The following is a 19,561-nucleotide window of genomic DNA, read 5'->3' as shown; positions in this document are numbered from 1 at the left end:
TGGGACTTAAAACCATAATATATCAGCATGAATATGTTGAACATAGATATATTACCACCTGTAACATGATGTTCTATAACAATATAATAACAGCTATGAATGAAAAATTGTGCTGTGATATAATTTATATAGCTTTAACTTCAGCATTTGACAGCGTCATACACAAAACAGCAATCAATAAATTAGTACAACTAGGCATTGATGTACTCTTGATAAGATGGATAGCTGCATGGCTTTCAAATAGGACATGGCAAGTGTCATACAGCAAATGGACAGGTGAAATCCTTGGTTACAGTCAGGGTGCCCCACAGGGCTTTGTCCTAGGCCCCTACTTGTTTAGGTTGTATCATTCAGACCTAACATTTTCATCTGAGGTGTTTTACAGTCTATATGCAGACGACCTGAAATTGGATAAACTGATTACATGTGTTTACAGATAAGGCATGTCTTCAAAATAAATTGACTAAATTGCCTATTTGGGTACAGGAGAGTAATATGCTAATAATACATCAAAAACTAAGCATATGAGATTTGGGAGACATAAATTGAAAAGTGAATATTTAATACAGCACACAGTGATTGAAACTGTAGACTCATTTAAGGACCTGGGCATATGGGTAGATTCAGCTATGAGTTTTTCTTAACATATCAACCAATTGGTTAATGATAGTTATAGAACTACAGTGGATATAAAAAGTGTACACACCCCTGTTCAAATGCCAAGTTTTTGTGATATAAAAAATGAGACCACAATAAATCATTTCAGAACTTTTCCCACCTTTAATGTGACCTGTAACCTGTAAAATTCAATTGAAAAACAAACAATTCTGTTAGGGAAAAAAATATAAAAAAATAAAAAATGTACAATAAGCTGGTTGCATAAGTGTGCACACCCTTAAACTAATACTTTGTTGAAGCACCTTTTGATTTAATTACAGCATTCAGTCTTCTTGGATACACACCTGCCATCAATTACAGAGACTCTGATTAACTCCAAATAAAGTTCAGCTGTCCTAGTAGGATTTTCCTGACATTTATTCAGTTGCCTGCTACAGCAAAAGCCATGGTTCACAGAGAGCTTACAAGGTATCAAAAAGATCTCATTGTTGAAAGGTATCAGTCAGGTGAAGGGTACAAAAACATTTCCACAGCATTGGATATACCATGGAACACAGTGAAGACAGTCATCAAAAATGGAGAAAATATGGGAGAACAGTGACGTTGCAAAGAATTGGACATCCCTACAAAATTGATGAAAAGACAAGATGAAAACTGGTCAGGGAGGCTGCCAAGAGACCTACAGCAACACTGAAGGAGCTACAGGAATTTCTGGCAAGTACTGGTTGCGTACTACACTTGACAACAATCTCCCATATTCTCCATCTGTGTGGACTATGGGGTAGGGTTGCAAGATGGAAGCCTTTTCTTACACAAAAAAATCCAGGCCCTGCCAAAAATTGCAAAACAATACATCAAGACACCAAAAGCACGTAGGAAAATGTGTTATGGTCTGATGTGACAAAGGTTGAACTTTTTGGCCACAATTCTAAAAGGTACATTTGCTGCAAAAACAACACTTTGCATCATCAAAAGAACACCATCCCCATGGTGAAGCATGATGGTGGCAGTATCATGCTTTGGGGTTGCTTTTCTTCAGCTGGAACTGGAGCTTTAGTCAAGGGGGAGGGAATTATGAACAGTTCCATGTACCAGTCACGTTTGGCCCAAAACCTTCAGGTGTCTGCTAGAAAGCTGAAGATGAAGAGGAATTTCACCTTTCAGCATGACAATGACCCCAAGCATACATTCAAATCAACAAAAGAATTGCTTCACCAGAAGAAAATTTAAGTTTTGGAATGGCCCAGCCAGAGCCCAGACCTAAATCCAATAGGAAATATGTGGGGTGACCTGAAGAGGGCTGTGCACAAGAGATGCCCTCACAATCTGACAGATTTGGGGCACATTTGCAAGGAAGAGTGGGCAAATATTGCCAAGTCAAGATGTGCCATGCTGATAGATTCCTACCCAAGAATACTGAATGCTGTAATTAAATCAAAAGGTGCTTCAACAAAGTATTAGCTTAAGGGTGTGGACACTTATGCAACCAGCTTATTGTACATTTTGTATTTTCTATATATTTCCTCTAACAGATTTGTTTGTTTTTCAATTGAATTTTACAGGTTATAGGTCACATTAAAGGTGGGAAAAGTTTTGAAATGGTTTATTGTGGTCTCATTTTTTATATCACAAAAACCTGGCATTTTAACAGGGGTGTGTACACTTTTTATATCCATCGTGTACGTTGTATAAAAATATTTATAAAGTCTAGGAAATCAAAAATGATGAAGTCATTGTTAGTTACATTAGACCCAAATTGAGTATAGAATAACAATATGGAAACCCTATAAGAAAACAAGCATGAGTAAACTGGAAAGAGTATACCAGAAATGTACTAAGGGAATCCACGGAATTTAAGTTATTATGAAAGACTAAAATATCTGAACTTGTACAGGTCTCTTACAGATATCTAAGAGGAGATCTTATTCAGGTATATAGGGCATGTAGAGACAGCTACCTCTGGGAATGTTTGGAATTATCATAAAGTACTAGAGAACCATCAGAAAACCTATGTAGAAGATTCTATAGGAATGAGAAGTGTACTAAATGATTTTCTGACAGAGCAGTTGATGCATGGAGCAGACCACCAACTTTCATTAAAGCAAGTACTAGTTTAGATATTTTTAAGAACAGCCTAGACAATTATTATGGGAACAAGTGGTTTGGTATGTTGGCAAGCTAGAAGGGCATTGATGCCCATGCTTGAAATAGTTGTATGTATGTAAGATATGGAACTCAGGGGATTTGGAGACATGCTATGAATGTTTTAAGGCAAAACAGAAAAGGAATGCTACGAACTACACATTATTAAGTAGGACATGGAACTCTAAGGTCTTACAGGTGGAAGGTAAACTAATTTACTAGCTGCATTTGGTTATGGCAGGGTATGTAATTTTTATGAATTACTGGAATTTACAGGAGGTAAAATCCAAAATAACAAAACTGGGGAGAATATTACAGGGCACAAATAAAAAAAAAAAAAAAATTGAGCCACACAAATAAAGAAGTTGAATTTACTTTATAGTCATCTCTGGTACCTCGACAGTTTGCCTTCAAGGATAAATTACAGTCACATTCCAACTTCTTATATACAGCAATGCCCCCTACTGATTGGTTACAAAACATTTCAAAATCACACTTCTTTACCACCATATACATATTACAAAGCCACCATCCCCACTTTATAACATTCACTTGTTAAAACATCATTCAAAAGCTGTCATACTTTCTTGCCGACACAATTAAATATTGCAATTATATCCCTAAATATAGTACAAGTTAACTAATTATACACTCAAATATAACAGCTTTATTACTAGGTGCAATGCAAGTTAGCTGGTTATACATTCAAATTAACATTGAGGTTATGACTCCTTGGAGAAAGTGTACCAAAATTAATAATCATCCTACTTTCCAGCCTAAGCAACTTTGCAATAAAATCACCACCTCTCACATGGGTCTATGTTAAATCATCGATCGCTTAAAAAAGCGAATGATGATTTATCAAACTCATGTAAGCCAAAGCTTACAATCTCAAATGCTTAGAACAGCGATTTTTTCCCATGGGAAAAAAATCGCTGTTCTACAAAACAAAAAAATTTTTAAAACATTACATAAAGTGGGGGGCTTTGCCCCCACACCCCCCCTACTTAAATATACCAACTCCGAGATCACACTACAGTCACGAAAATGGCAAAGTAACGGAAGCAGCCAAGCAATTTCTTTCCCAGGGAAAGAATTCACTTATATGCGGGTTCTCTATTTTGCCTTTTCGTGCTTTTAAGTTCGATCAAGACGCATTCGAAAGAATGCATCTTCGATCATTTAATAGGAACCCTCTCACATTATAGGGTTTGACCCAACACACAAAAAAATAATAATATTGCAGGCTCTTAACCTTTTGTTATGGCAGTGCTTACAAATGTATTCATTAATGGCCCACTTAGCTACTACATTAAAAAGTGACAAAGTTATTTTCCTGTATTATGTCAGGAAATGTTACACTGGCTAAGTTTTTACACTGTATTAAAACACTGGATGTTTTATAAAGAGTGGTTTGAGGGTAATCCCACATATTTTACTGATCTTCAGTTAAAATCAGAATCTGTGTTAGTGATTATTCTTTAAAACAATAAAACATAGTATATGAAATTGAAATAATGGCATGATACCCTAGCCTGTCATTTATATTGATGATTTGTTGTATCAATGGCATAATTCTCTTGTTTGACTTAGGAAAAGAGCACAGATGAATAATAATATTTGTTGCAGATGCAAGGCCAGAGATGTAAGGTTTCTGCATATGACATGGATATATCCTGCGGTGTCATCTAAATGTGATGTTGTTTTAGAAATTATTGCATTGGTGCTCCAGATAGGTGTACCACCTAAAACATGTAGAATGTTGGCTTTTAGGTATGCAGTCAAGAGACTGTGCACATCTGCATCAGAATTAGCCTGTTTCTTACAATAGTAACAACTTTCACCACAGTCATTTACAAATTTTGCAGAATACTTTTCAAGACTGGAGGAGTTATTTCCAAGGGTTTTGTAATTGACACAAAAATATGTGAAATTAATATGATGTTATGGAATAACTGGTTTTCACACTTTTTGTATTGTTTTCTACATCCAGTGTAAGGTACAAGGTATTCTGTGTTTCTGTCATTTACGTTGATTAAGTCTTTTTCTCCATCATGTTTTAGAATGTGAATCTAAAGTACCATATATTGTCTTTATTGCAGCATAAGATGTTATCATATTTATATTTTTAATGAAGTTATGCTTGATAAAAAAATGATGATGGAAGTGAATCATGAGCTATAAGGCAGAGAAGGTGAAATGTGAGTGTTTCTGCCTAGTAGTAGAACAATGGTGTGTCTACTAAGATGGACGTGACTGTGTCTATGATTGCCATGTCAAATTCGGAAGCCTTGACCCAGCAGGTTTTGAAAAAAAAAAGTAATGCACCTTTTACTGTACTTGGATTTTTATACTGGAGCTCCTGCCCTGTAGGATCAAGTCCTCAGAATGCTATGACAATGGGAGAGAGACAAGTTTGTACATCAGTTTCAACTACCTGCAAAAAATAAAAACATCTTTCTCAAATTTTAGTATGCTTGCAAGAAAGAAAATGGTCCTTTATTGTAATGTGGGCATCTATTTTATTTATTTATTTATTTTATTATTTATTTATTTTACATTTATTAACCGGGTTAGTCTGGCTGAGCTTTTGGCTCATTTTCAGCAGAGAGCTGGGGAGAAAAGTTCCTCAGGACTAGAAAACAATTTATTAAATTTTAGTAACATAGTAGTAACAATCAGCTATAGGATCTTACAAGCAGAGACTTGGAGAGAAAAAAAGCTCCTCAGGCAGTTCAATTAAACAGAGTACTAACAATTGTCAGACAAGTATGTGAGTTGTTACAAACAAAGTTTTAAACAATTAGCAGAAGAAAATGTGACTAATTACAATATTATTTAAGCTGCTTAGAGCAAAATTAGTTAATAGTTAGGCAGATGCTTATTTAAAGTGGGCAGGATCTAGTTGTATAGAACCCAGCCACTGGGGATGCACAAGCCAGTGGATTTCTTTGTGCCGGTCCCAAGGCCGGATAAATGAGGAGGGTTGTGTCAGGAAGGGCATCCAACGTAAAACCTCTGCCAAATTACTTATGCGGAGAACATTTCATATTTCCATACCGGATCAGTCGAGGCCTGGGTTAACAACGACCGCCACTAGTGCTGTTAGCCAACAGGGTGCTGGCGGAAATTGGGCTACTGTTGGCCGAAGGAGAAGAGGAGGGGGAAGGCATGCCCAAAGGCAGGAAGAGAGGAGGAAGGTTAGGAGTGTAGTAGTGAGGGTAGGAACTTTGAATGTTGGCAGTATGACTGGTATAGGGAGAGAGCTAGCTGATATGATGGAGAGAAGGAGGGTTGATATATTGTGCGTGCAAGAGACCAGATGGAAGGGAAATAAGGCCAGGTGTATAGGAGGTGGGTTAAAATTGTTCTATCATGGTGTGGATGGCAGGAGAAATGGGGTAGGGGTTATCCTAAAGGTACAGTATGCCAGGAGTGTTTTAGAGGTGAAGAGAGTGTCTGATAGAGTAATGTTTATGAAGCTTGAAATTGATGGTGTAATGATGAATGTTGTTAGTGCATATGCTCCACAAGTTGGGTGTGCTATGGATGAGAAAGAAAAATGTTGGAGTGAGTTGGATGAAGTAGTGGTGAGTGTACCCAAGGGTGAGAGACTAGTGATTGGAGCGGACCTCAATGGACATGTTGGTGAAGTGAACAGAGGGGATGAGGAAGTGATGGGTAGGTATGGTGTTAAGGAGAGGAATGCAGAAGGTCAGATGATGTGGATTTTGTGAAAAGGATGGACATGGCTCTGGTGAATACGTATTTTAAGAAGAGGGAGGAGCATAGGGTGACATACAAGAGTGGAGAAAGATGCACTCAGGTGGATTATATCCTGTGTAGGAGGGTCAGTCTGAAGGAGATTGGAAACTGTAAAGTGGTGACAAGGGAAAGTGTAGTTAAGCAGCATAGATCGGTGGTCTGTAGGATGACGTTGATCATCAAGAAGAGGAGGAGGAGTGTGAAAGCAGTGCCAAGGATTAAATGGTGGAAGTTAAGAAGGTGTGATTGTGAGGTGGAGTTCAGGTAAGAGTTAAGACAGGCACTGGGAGGCAGTGATGAGTTACCGAATAGCTGGGAAACTACAGCAGAGCTAGTAAGGGAGACTGCTAGAAAGATGCTTGGTGTAACATCTGGACAGAGGAAGGAGGACAAGGAGACCTTGTGGTGTAATGAGGAAGTACAGGAGAGTATACAGAGGAAGAGGCTGGCGAAGAAGAAGTGGGATTGCCAAAGAGATGAAGAAAGTAGACATGAGTATAAGGAGATGAGATGCATGGCAAAGAGAGAGGTGGCGAAGGCTAAGGATAAAACATATGGAGAGTTGTATGAGAGATTGGACACTAAAGAATGAGAAAAGGACCTGTACCGATTGGCTAGACAGAGGGACAGAGCTGGGAAAGATGTGCAGCAGGTAAGGGTGATAAAAGACAGTGAGGGAAACATACTCACAAGTGAGGAGAGTGTGTTGAGTAGATGGAAAGAGTACTTTGAAGGGCTGATGAATGAAGAGAATGAGAGAGAAAGAAGGTTGGATGATGTGGGGATAGTGAATCAGGAAGTGAAACAGATTAGCAAGGAGGAAGTAAGGTCAGCTATGAAGAGGATGAAGAATGGAAAGGCTGTTGGCCCAGATGACATACCAGTGGAAGCATGGAGGTGCTTAGGTGAAATGGCAGTGGAATTTTTAACCAGATTGTTTAATGAAATTTTGGAAAGTCAGAGGATGCCTGACGAGTGGAGAAAAAGTGTTTTGGTACCTATCTTTAAGAATAAGGGTGATGTGCAGAGCTGCAGTAACTACAGAGGGATAAAACTGATCAGTCACAGCTTGAAGTTATGGGAAAGAGTAGTGGAAGCTAGGTTAAGAAGGGAGGTAATGATTAGTGATCAGCAGTATGGTTTCATGCCAGGAAAGAGCACTACATATGCAATATTTTCTCTGGAGAAATACAGAGAAGGTCAGAAGGAGTTGCATTGTGTCTTTGTGGACTTAGAGAAAGCATATGACAGGGTGCCTAGAGAGGAGTTGTGGTATTGTATGAGGAAGTCGGGAGTGGCAGAGAAGTATGTAAGAGTGGTACAGGATATGTACGAGGGTAGTGTGACATTGGTGAGGACTGCGGTGGGAGTGACAGATACGTTTAAGGTGGAGGTGGGGTTACATCAAGGATCAGCTCTGAGCCCTTTCTTATTTGCAGTAGTGATGGACAGGTTGACAGATAAGATCAGACAGGAGGCCCCGTGGACTATGATGTTTGCAGATGACATTGTGATATGTAGTGAGAGTAGGGACCAGGTTGAGGAGACCCTGGAGAGGTGGAGATATGCTTTAGAGAGGAGAGGAATGAAGGTCAGCAGGGCTAAAATAGAATATATGTGTGTAAGTGTGAGGGAGGGTAGAGGAATGGTGAGGATGCAGGGAGTAGAGTTGGTAAAGGTGGATGAGTTTAAGTACTTGGGATCAACAGTTCAGAGTAATGGTGAGTGCGGAAGAGAGGTGAAGAAGAGAGTACAGGCAGGGTGGAATGGGTGGAGAAGAGTGTCAGGAGTGATTTGTGACAGACGGGTACCAGTAAGAATGAAAGGGAAGGTCTACAAGAGGGTAGTGAGACCAGCTATGTTATATGAGTTGGAGACGGTGGCATTGACAAAAAGGCAGGAGTCAGAGCTGGATGTGGCAGAGTTAAAGATGTTAAGATTTGCAGTGGGTGTGACTAGGATGGACAGGATTAGGAATCAGTATATTACAGGGTCAGCTCAGGTTGGACAGTTTGGAGACAAAGCAAGAGAGGCAAGATTGCGTTGGTTTGGACATGTGCTGAGGAGGGATGCTGGGTATATTGGGAAAAGGATGCTACAGATGGAGCTGCCAGGTAAGAGGAAAAGAGGAAGGCCTAAGATAAGGTTTATGGATGTGGTGAGAGAGGACATGCAGACAGTTGGTATGAAAGAACATGATGCAGAGGACAGGAAGAAATGAAACCAGAAGATCCGCTGTGGCGACCCCTAATGGGAACATCCGAAAGAAGATGATGAGGATCGAGTTGTATAGGAGTTTGGAAACAAGAAAGGAAAGTAAGAATGGCTAGTAGGAGATGTAGGGGAGGTAGAGTATAGGAGACAGACTAAACAGGTAGGTTGTTTTGAGACTGTAAGAATTAAGAGTGGTTGGAGATAGAGAAAGGGAAGAAGTAGAGACTGGGGAATAGTGTTAGAGATACATTAAGAGTGAGGTGGTGAAATAGGTGAAAGGATGGTGGTTTCAGGGTGGTTGGCTGCAGTAGCAAGACCACTTTATTTTTAGGTATTTCCTTGTGGCTAATTTGAAATGTTTGCTATGCTGGAGGGATTTTATTTCCAAGGGGAGTTGGTTCCAGGATGTAGCTGGGTTATAGTTATAGGGAAGGCAGCCTATTTTGGTTTTGGGTTTGTAGATGTCTAATAATTCTTGATTTGAGCTACATAGCATCCTAGCAAGGGAATATTTGGATATGATAGTGGAGAGGCTGGGGCAGAAGGAGGGTAGATAAAAGACAGAGTGGATGATTTGTAGTTTGTATAGTTGCTGTAGTGCTAAGCAGTGGTGTGACTTGTAGGTTTGGTTAGCTGCAAATCTGGCAATCTTGTTATAGGTAGTTTCAAGCTTGGAAATAAGTGTAGAATTTAGGTTTGTGAATATATGGCAGCTGTACAGGAGTGTTGGGAGTAATAAAGCCTGGGAGAGAGTTATTCGGGCAGTGTTAGTTAAGTATTTCTTGCTACGGAAAAGGTGTCCAAGTTTCTGATGAGTTCTTTTTACTGAGTTAGTAATATGGAGATCAAACTTAAGCTGATCATCTATTGTAACACCAGCAATTTAGTACTAGATTCAGCTGAGATGATACTGTTGTTGCAGGATAAGATGTAAATGTACTTTTGAGTGTGGTGATGTTTTTAGGGAGGAAGAGTAGAAGCTTAGGTTTTTTTTGGATTAAGTATTAGTTTGTTATCACTAAGCCAAGTCTCAGTGGTGTGGAAGGATACCTGGATAGTTGAGTGGAGGTCAGTTGGGTTCTCAGCAATGGTTATAACAGCTGATCCATCAGCATATTGCACAAGAGATGACTGGGGACAAGAGGAGTAAAGCAAGTTGGTGAAAATATTAAAGAGTAGTGGTCCAAGTATGGACCCTTGGGGGACTCCCATTTGCACAGTGAGAGGGGAGGATAGTGCAGAGAGCCATTTGGCTGATTGCTGGTGGGTAGAGAGATAGCTGGAGAACCAGGAGATAGTAGGGGGAGAGAAATGTAAGTTAGTGAGTTTATCCAGAAGAAATGGTTGAAAGACAGTGTCAAAGGCTTTAGAAAGGTCAAGGAATAGGCATGAGATAAGTTTATTGTTATCATGAGCTAGGGAGACTATGGTGATGAATGATATGAGTGCAGTAGTTGTACTATGCTTGGCACTATGCTTGGGACAGAAACCATACTGTGTGGGTGTGAGAAGGTTTTCCTGGTGAAGGTAATGCATGGATTTTTGAGAGTGGAGAGAGTATGGCAATCAGTCTGAAGTTGGATATGTCTGAGGAGTTGCCCCCTTTGTGAATGGGTAGAATAAAGAAGTTCTTCCGTACAGTGGGGACATAGAATTCAGAAATGGATCGGTTGATTAAGATGGATACAGGATAGGCAAGAGGTTCAGAGGCAATCTGCAGGAAGTAAGAGGGTAGCTTGTCAACAGATGAGAAGCAAGGTCTAAGTTTAGAGAGAAATGACTTTACATAGTTAGTTGATACTGCTTTTAGAGAGAAGGAATTAGGAGGGTTTGGAAGAGGTATAGAGTTTGTGGGGGTGCTAGTGTTGTTTCTGGGGTGGAGATAATTTATTATGGAGGTTACTGAGTTTATAAAATGATTGTTAAATTTGTTGGCTATGTCTTCAGGTGTTGCATTGGGGCATGGGTTAGGAGAAGAAGGGTTTCCTGGATGAAGAGTCTGTTTAATAGAGCTCCAGAATTTCTTTGGGTCTGATTTAATAGTAGAGGGAGGATTGGCAGAGAAATTTATTTTGTCATAATGGATGACTTTTTTATTTTATTTCTGAGTTCTTTATATTTCCAAAGAAGAGAAGGGGTCCTAGATTTAGTCCACATTTTCCAAATCCTATCCTGGTCTTTCATGAGGGTTCTGATAGATTTAGTGAGCCAGGGAGCAGTATTAGATTTGATTCTAATTGTGCGAAGAGGAGCAAGGGAGTTAAGAATGTTTAGGAATATAGTGTTGAAGGAGTGGACAGCTTCATCTAAAGGAAGAGTGTTGAGGTAAGACCAGTTAATTTTGGAGAGTTGGTGAATAAATTAGTTAGGACAGAAAGGAGAAAGTGAGCGGGTGGTAATAAATTTGTTAGGTTTTGTAAGGTGGGGAGTATGTCTGGTAGCTGTTATAGGGCAGTGGTCGCTGAGGGCATTTGGAAGGCTTTGGGAGTTATGATAGTTTTGAGGGTGGGAGACCAATATCCAGTCCAGTCTAGAAGAGAGCTAGGTAGGTGAGATTTATTAATGTAGGTTGGGGTTGTGATTAGCTGCTCAAACCCATGTAGGTTTATACAGGATGTAGTGTTGGGAGCTTGTATTGTAAGCAAATCAATATTTACATCTCCCAGTGTAATTATTTTATTATGGATTATATGTGAGAGGTGAGATAGGATGTTCTCAAGTATGTTAATATTATCACCAGGGGGAATATAGATTGCTGCGACAGTTATGGTGTTGAAACTGTTAAGTTTGAAGTTGGTTAGTAGGAGTTCAGCTGGTGAGAAGGAGGGTAAGTCTAGTCTGGGACTGATTTGGGAGAGACAATTGGAGTAGAGTATGGAGACTCCTCCTTCTTTTCTTTTAGGTCGATCTAATCTAAGGATATTATAGCCAGGAGGGATGATTTCACTGTCCAGATGGTGTGGTTTAAACCAGGTTTCAGTTAGTTTAACTATGTCAGGAGTATAGTTAGCTAATTAAGCATGGAGTTCTTGAACTTTATTTACAAGGCTCCCGACATTGATAGAGCAGAATTGTACTTGTTTTTGTGGGTTGGTGGGGTTGGCAGGTTTAGATACAGGGGGGTTATTGTACAGGGTAGTGTCTGTAGGGCCTGGGTTAGGATGAATGTCACCAGATAGAAGTAGAGGTGTGATCCTCTGTCTTAGACATATGTTGTAGATTTAAGCTGTCCATACTTCTTGAATCTCAGTACCCCACAACAGCCTGTGGTAGGTCTCCAGTTTCCAGTAGGAATTTGCCTTTCAGAGTTCTTTATATATAGACTGTGAGCTGGGGGAAGTGGTGAGCCACCATCCCCAGTTGGTTTAGACTTACTGTATATACGCTGTTTCTGTCTCCCTCTAGTGTAAGGCAGTGCACATGTCCACCTTGTTGGGGCTAAAACATTAATAAACATTCTGTCTATGCTCTCAGCTAGAGTATAGGCACTCCTTCGGCTAGAGTATAGGCACTCCTTGGCAGGCTATACCATTCTCATTCCTGTTGCTTAAATCTGTTCTTTGGTCAGCCATCATGCTTAAGTTATCCCCATTCCCCAGGGAAGGATAAGCCAGCAGTGATCACTCACGTACCTCCCTTTACAGGTAATTTCTATAATATCCGAGCCCATTTCTTAGACTTAGTATCTTTTTACCTTGCTTTTGCAAAGTGGAAAATATGAAACATGCCGTCCAGTACTGACGTACTGAGTTTTAAAAACAAAGAGATCTGACTAATATGGTGTTTGCAGCAATGTGCTCCCTTCTGTGCAATACCATTTCTTTGTTGTACTAATGAGTTCAAAGTGAATAGGCAATATATGTATTTCATTAAATAGTGTGGCCAAGTGGCTGACTATATAGTGAAACAGAGCTCTGGAATAAATGAGGGTAATGCGTTGTAAAATGGCCGATTGCGTTCTCAATTAAAGTCATTACAAGGAAACCATCAGGAGGAATTTGTTCCCAGACTTTCAGTCCACAAGGCAGGGTATTATCTGCTATTTACTTTAGCAGTGCAAAGGCAAATCATCTTACCATTGCATATAAATAATTATTTGGGCAACAGCAAAAACGATGCCATTGAGTTTGGTTAAAGAATACTAATTTGACATTTCCTGAAACATTTTCAAAAAGAAGAAAATATGGATTTGGGAAATTATTTTCAGGCAAATGTAAAATAAGGCACATGGATATGAGATGGCTAACACTGGGGGCTGTTGCTAGGGGGTGTAATATGTTGGTAAATACAGATCTGCATCTTAACTATCTGAGGGGTTTGTTTTGAAATGGCAGCAGGACAAATTTTAAACTAGAAAGTTAATAGTTAATATTTCAGTCCATTGTAGAGGAAAAATGAGCAGTGATAGAACAGGGTATTTGTCCTTCTCAACACATGGGTTTCTGTTGCAATACAAACTAATTTATCTTTTCACCTTTTCCAGATGCAGGGTGTTCCTTGACCTTAATTAACTTCCTTCTTTGTCATGAGACAGTCTTTCTTTTCATGTTTTAAGTGTCCTGTTTTTCTTGTTTGTTTTAGCTGTGTATTTTCAGTGGATTTGTATTGCCAGTGTGCTTTCACAAAATAAATTATTTTTTTCTGTGTGTGTGTGGGGGGCACTGACTTTTCAATGCAATGTTTTCCAGACCTGGGTAGGTATGTGACTGACTGGCTGACTGATTATTGGTGTGTTAACACTAACTTCAACATTGAACATTAAAATAATAAAGTATTAAAACTGCTAACAGCTTGTGTTTCTTAGTTTATAGTTTACTCATACTACTGGAAGTCAGCACACCGAGGGCATATAGATGGAGCAGTCCGACTGGCAGAGTACTGGAGTACAGGTGTTCACGGAAAGGTGGCCAGGGTACCACTATATGCTATTGTGTAGGTATTTTGTGAATTGCTATTATTGTTATTATAATTTCCCCTTATAATTCCCCTAAAGCTCATTCTACATTTCTAGAAAAGTCACACCTGTACCGTTTCTTCCAATAGAAAATTATGTTTAAGTGTCTATTTGTCTTTGTTCTCTGATTATGCCTGCTTTGTTTTATTAATATTTGTTTCTCTCTTTATTAGTATTTCTGTTTTTCTAAGGCAATATTTCAGTTGATGCAGCAGCTCCTAAGAGGGAATGATTTCCCAGGTACATGTTTTTTCCTACCATATAGTATTGGAGCTAAGAGACTTAGCTTGTCAGGTACCATGGGATCTTTCAAAGAATATAACTATCTGTAATGAGGATACACTGCTGATAATTCACTGCATGCTGTATATAATAATATATTGTTATAACCCTTGCATTCAACAAAAGGTGTCCCAGCTGTAACATTATGGGTATACAGTAATGGCATTTTTTTCATTGTACTGATAGCATTGGCATTGCCATATTAGCCCTTCACTTGTGCTATGCCTAGTGGGAACCCTGTATAAAATGCTGCATCCACTGAGGTCACTGCATTTGGGTTTCTACTTCCACCACACAGTGGTTATTATTGCATGTACAAGTCACTGATTGTACTTCTTTAAAATACCAGTGCTCCACTGAGACCACGTCATGATGAAGAAATGCATCAGAGTCACATATAGATCTTGACTTTTTTTGAAAGCTAAATGTCTAGTGACAGTGCTAACCTCTAACTCATTGAGTGAAGAGAATGCAGTAAAACAAGGGTATTACTAGATTGTATTATTAAATACAAACTTATAATGTAGTGAATCATTCCACTATTTCACTTTCAGATCTATTTAGCAGATACTTAGTGTGTAAAATAACATTTTTTGAACTGCATAAGAGTAGCAAGCTATTTCATAAATGTTGTAAGACATCCACTGCAGGCATAAAGTAATCCAAATACATTTCACAGGAGTGTACAGGGAGAATCTTGTTTCCTGTCTTGTTTTTGGGTTACACACATTGCTTTGCTTGAATATCTGTACAACCATTTTATATTTTTTTGTTTATTTGCAGTAAAATATTTGCAGGGGACTGGTACATATGAAATATATGAAATGTTACTAACCTGCGGTAGTGGTGCTGCGGTAGCGTTGTCGCCTCACAGCAAGACGTTGTCCCATTCGATTCTCAGCTAGAGCATCTTCTGTGTGGAGGCATGCATGAATGGGTGTGCCTTCGCTGAAGGTTGTGCGTCAGGGCTGGTAACTCGGCACGTAAAAATCCACTACCAAACATTAGCGGACTGGCGTTCCACTGTGGCGACCCCTAACCGGGATAAGCCGAAAGACACAACAACAACAACAACTTTGATATAATGTTACTAAGAGCACAGTTTTGGCACAAGTGTTATCAGACTCCTTGCAACACTGAATATCTTGCTACATTCACATTCCAGTGCTTTCCTCTTGGGCTGAAATATAACAATATACTTTATACTCATATGCTTCAAATTATTTCAGAAGTAGAACACTACTGAAATGTCTCCTTTGCTTTATCTTTGATCTTTACAACCCTCACATGATATAGACTTTCTATAACTAATTTTGAAACAAAAAAGAAGATTGTTGCAATGGTCAGAGCCACCTGACCATCAGGAAGATCTACAGTATTTGGGTGTGAGACAGGACAGTGACTATGAAGTGCAGCTTCAGATCCATCACCGTTCAAAGATCACTTTGATGAGGATGAGATGGAACAGCGTGTAGAGAAACTGTTCGATGTTTACAGTGTATTGGATCACCTGACAGAAAAATAGATTATTGAGGGTACGGAATGCATTGCCCTAAAAGACAGTGTGATGAGAAGCCAGAGAGTACAAAATACTCTCAACCCCCTCATATAGAAAGGTGCCACTGTGGTTGATTCTATGTTAGATTTCCTTAAGAACTGATTGTGGATACTGACGCAGGTGGTTCAGACAGTGTGTGGTGCAGTGATGCAGAGTGAACTGTCAGCGTAAGCTGTTTGTAAAAAAACAAACTAGGATTTCAAAGTTGTACTTGCTTGTAATTTCAGGTCCATTGTATTGTGGCTTACAAAATGCCAGTGAGATGTACGTGATGCCAGTTCAGTGTGTCAGAGAACTTTTCTGATATTGACAAGCTAACTTACACATATAGTACTTATATAGATGGTCACACAGCAAGATGAGGGCAACTCTTCTACTTTGAGGCAAATCAAGATAAATACTGAAGAGTGATGCATTTAAGTGCATTGAGATTATGGTGATAATATGCATATATGGTAACAAAATATAAATATCATCTCAATGATGTACCTGTGATTATAACTGTGTTTTTTTCCTCTGTACTGCTCTACAGATCATTCAACTTTGTAACCCTTTATTGTAATTATCTCTGTATAATTTAACATGTTAAGTGTACTAAAAATCTTTCTGTGTATTTGAAGCTTTTCTGTCTAGGCTTCTTCTGAAAAAGGGTGACTACCCAGTCGGACTTTCCCGGTAAACAAATGTAAAATAGAAAAATAAAATTAAGATGTTTACCTCACCTCAGAAACAAGTAAGCAAACACTTTTCACCAGGGGACCAGTATCCCTTACACCAACAATTCCATTAGTACTGTAATAGTTTGGAAATATTGCTTAGTAAGTTAATGCTTTAGTTGGGAGTTAGTCATGTACTCAGCCTCACATGAAGCTGGCTGAGTGGCATGAGTAGTAGGAATCTCTGCTAGAGCCGTCTTTGTGCTGCCCCAATAACTAGCCAGTAGAGCCTTCTAAAGATATGACAGTTTTGCAAAAAGGTGAGATGCCTTATCTCTTACTAACCCCTTGATAAAGTGAAACATATGTCTAGGGTCCTTCTTCAAAATATCTAGCAAAGAGGAAAAACTTGTGTGATAAAGTTGGAAGTATTTCTAAAATTTCTAGAATTTAGCCACTGTTTCTTTATGGAAGGATGCTACCACTCTGTTGCTTTCTGCTACCTACAAAATACCCATCACTGTTTGAATCATTGGTTGTCCAATGCTTCCCAATACATCTTCAAGCCTCCAGTTCTTAGATATGAATTACCTAATTAGAAAAGTTCTTTCCCACACATATGATGGAGTGTCATACTCTTCCGAAAAGTGTTTCCATGCTAGATGAGTTACTTCAAGACAATCTTTTTTTAATGTGAGATGAGAAGTTCTTATACCAGCCGGCTGCTGGATGTGTAGTAGCCTGGATAGCCTTCTCCTATTTGGCCCACAACAGTGCTGAAGTGGCTGGAACTCATAGGACCTTGCATACCATTATTGCAACAGTCTGTCACTTCACGTCTACGCTGCTTCCTTCCCTTTGGCTTATTGGAGTATAAAGAACATGATTAGACAAGCTGCTCCTGTTGCTGCCTCACATAAAATAAAGCTCTAGCTTTTGAATCTTTCTCAATCATTTGCTGGTGGCTGTGGATGGGATATGTCTTAGAATTTACATCACTTTTAGCACAAACATCATCTTTAGGGCAGGGATTTTCTCCACTAGATATAAGCCCAGTTTTTTCTATATATCTTCTGAGAGGTATAGGTCTTGGCAAAGGGGCTTCAGATTCTTACAGTTTCTTCATCAGTGTGTGCAGTTTTGTCCACAGCGTATTTGGGTGGTCCTCAGTACCACCTGCAGAACATGCTGTTTTAAAAATCCAATGCCTCTCTGTTGACTTTAATGGTTCCAAAATGCTGCAGAAAGGCTCAGCTGTTCTAGTACAGTCCACATGCATTTCCATCCTGCAGAGTCAACAAAGATATTTGTTGCAGAGGGGAATAGAGCCTTCATTTCAGCATGGTCATAGAATGATATGTTCATAGATTAGTACTAAGCTAACTGCCCTTGCGAGCAATTTTAAGCCTAGCCAATTATTCCTTGTGAGACTCAAACCCTGCACCTTGTGTTTGTAAGGCAAATACCTTAACCATTAGGCCACCCCCCTGCTTATCTGATGAGAGCATAGGTATGTTAAGTGCCTAGGCAGCCATTAAGAATCCCACCTGTGGGGAGTGTACAAAAGAGGACAGGAATGTTTGTATGTGTTTTCCCAGTATCTTGACATTTCATTTGGCTTCTGTATTAATCAGGGATATAGGTCTGTAATATTACACTTATTAGACATATTTGCATAATTTTGGTAGTACTGCTACTGTATAGGATTCCTTCAATGATGGAGGACTCCACCCTTTAGTGAAAATTTCTCTGAACAACTGAAGTGGCAGCTGCATATCAACAGCAGAGTGCTTTTGTTCAGCTGTGCTGTCATACATAAAAATCGCATGCATAATTATGTAACCCCACCCACTCCGATGGAATTGTGAGATACCAACATTTTAACAAAAGGAAAGCATCGTACCTCTCAAATATCCAGATTCCTGCAGAATGACCAGATTTGTGCCTCATATTTTTGGTCTGTTTCTCATAAAATTGTGTTTTTCTAGCAAATCATTGGCAAAATCCTTGAGGATTCAAGTTAGAATATAATGACAGACACTGAACTTCACCAGGCTATATATCCTTTAGAAAATGTATGCTAATTCAAAACTTGTTATTCTAACAACTTTCTACGTTTGTAAGAGCAATATTTAAAAACTGTCCCTATTTTTAGGCCTTTGTCCTTCCGTTATTTATGGCTTTATCCAGATTTTTTGCTGTAAGGGGTTGAAAGGTATACTGTAGGCCCTCCGGATGCAGTACTTAAGACAGGGTAAAATAAAACCCAGATTTACTTAACATTACCGTACCATTGTTAACTATTGTTAAAGTAACCCCCGGCCTATATAATGTATGAAAGGAGCAGTGGGCTGGCTACTAGCCAGACTTCATAGGAAACTGTACTTCTTCCAAACTTTTTAAAAACCTTTCTTTGATGAGGAGGATACGAACAATGTCTAGATAAAAACAGAAACGGAATATGGACTATGGAAACAGTGTTTCACTTTACATATAACTGTAAAAAGTAGCTGCACAGAACAGCATATTCTGCTATAAAAGTTGTAAATCCTGTAACCTTCACATTGGACCCAAGCAATGTAGCCATTTGTGCCACTGTTACGGCCAAATCTAAAAGAAGTATTACCTGTTCGGCATCTCGCTCCAGCGCCATTCTCATTGCCCTAAGGCCCTCTTTAAGCTTAGTGATATTCCCCCTTCCATCTTTATTGACATCGAGTTTTTTTGAAGAGTTCTGCATATTGCTTAGAGTTAACACTGGAAGCTTCACAAGCTACACATGAAAAAAAGCAGTTCCCAAGGAAATGAAGCATTTTCATTTATTATAACTGCAATGAGTCATACCTCTGGTATAAATATCAATATTGTCTCCAAAAAAGAAAAAAAAATGCTCTTTATTATTGCTTCTTCACATTATTGAACAGTAATCAGTTCATGCAGCTTGCCAAATTCCTCAGCTGTTGTAATCAATTAATGCAGAAATGTAATTCCTCTTGATCCTGTGTATAACTCTGGCGAGACTGTTTAATACAAGCATCTCTATTCAAATGACTAGAGATCACATCTTCCATCTTTCTTTAACAGTGAAATTATCTAGTAACACAGAAAGAGAGGGACAAAGCTTCCATAACAACTGATACTTGCACTCCCAGCTAAGATCACCATAGCAACTAGCAAACAAGAAAAATATAAAATATAATAAAAAAGTAAATTAAGGGTTGTTTGTCTGCTGTGAGCATTCTGTGCTGCTTCAGCTACAGCTAGATTGGATGGACCTTCGCTGCATTCTGGTATTAAAAAAAATGCTATGGCTTTGGAGAGACTGCTCCTGTGTGCAAAGACACAACCAACAGTAACAGGCAACTTATCTTG

The 19,561-nt window shown here is 39.1% G+C and overlaps 1 protein-coding gene across 1 annotated transcript in view; it reads left to right on the top strand.

Moving 5' to 3' along the window:
* The window catches only part of LOC122803164 (protein sel-1 homolog 3-like), a 920,824-nt gene that overhangs the window by 719,787 nt on the left and 181,476 nt on the right, over positions 1–19,561 (top strand). Inside the window, exon 16 of the mRNA XM_044072781.1 lies at positions 13,544–13,671. Within this exon, the coding sequence (XP_043928716.1) occupies positions 13,544–13,671 (128 nt within the window). The remainder of the gene's footprint in view (positions 1–13,543; positions 13,672–19,561) is intronic.

The sequence above is a fragment of the Protopterus annectens genome, chromosome 5.part1 (assembly GCF_019279795.1).
Source record: "Protopterus annectens isolate FY-2018-M chromosome 5.part1, PAN1.0, whole genome shotgun sequence".
NCBI classification, from domain to species: domain Eukaryota; kingdom Metazoa; phylum Chordata; order Ceratodontiformes; family Protopteridae; genus Protopterus; species Protopterus annectens.
Note: the sequence above shows the minus strand (reverse complement) of the source record. Positions and strands in the feature narration are given on the sequence as shown.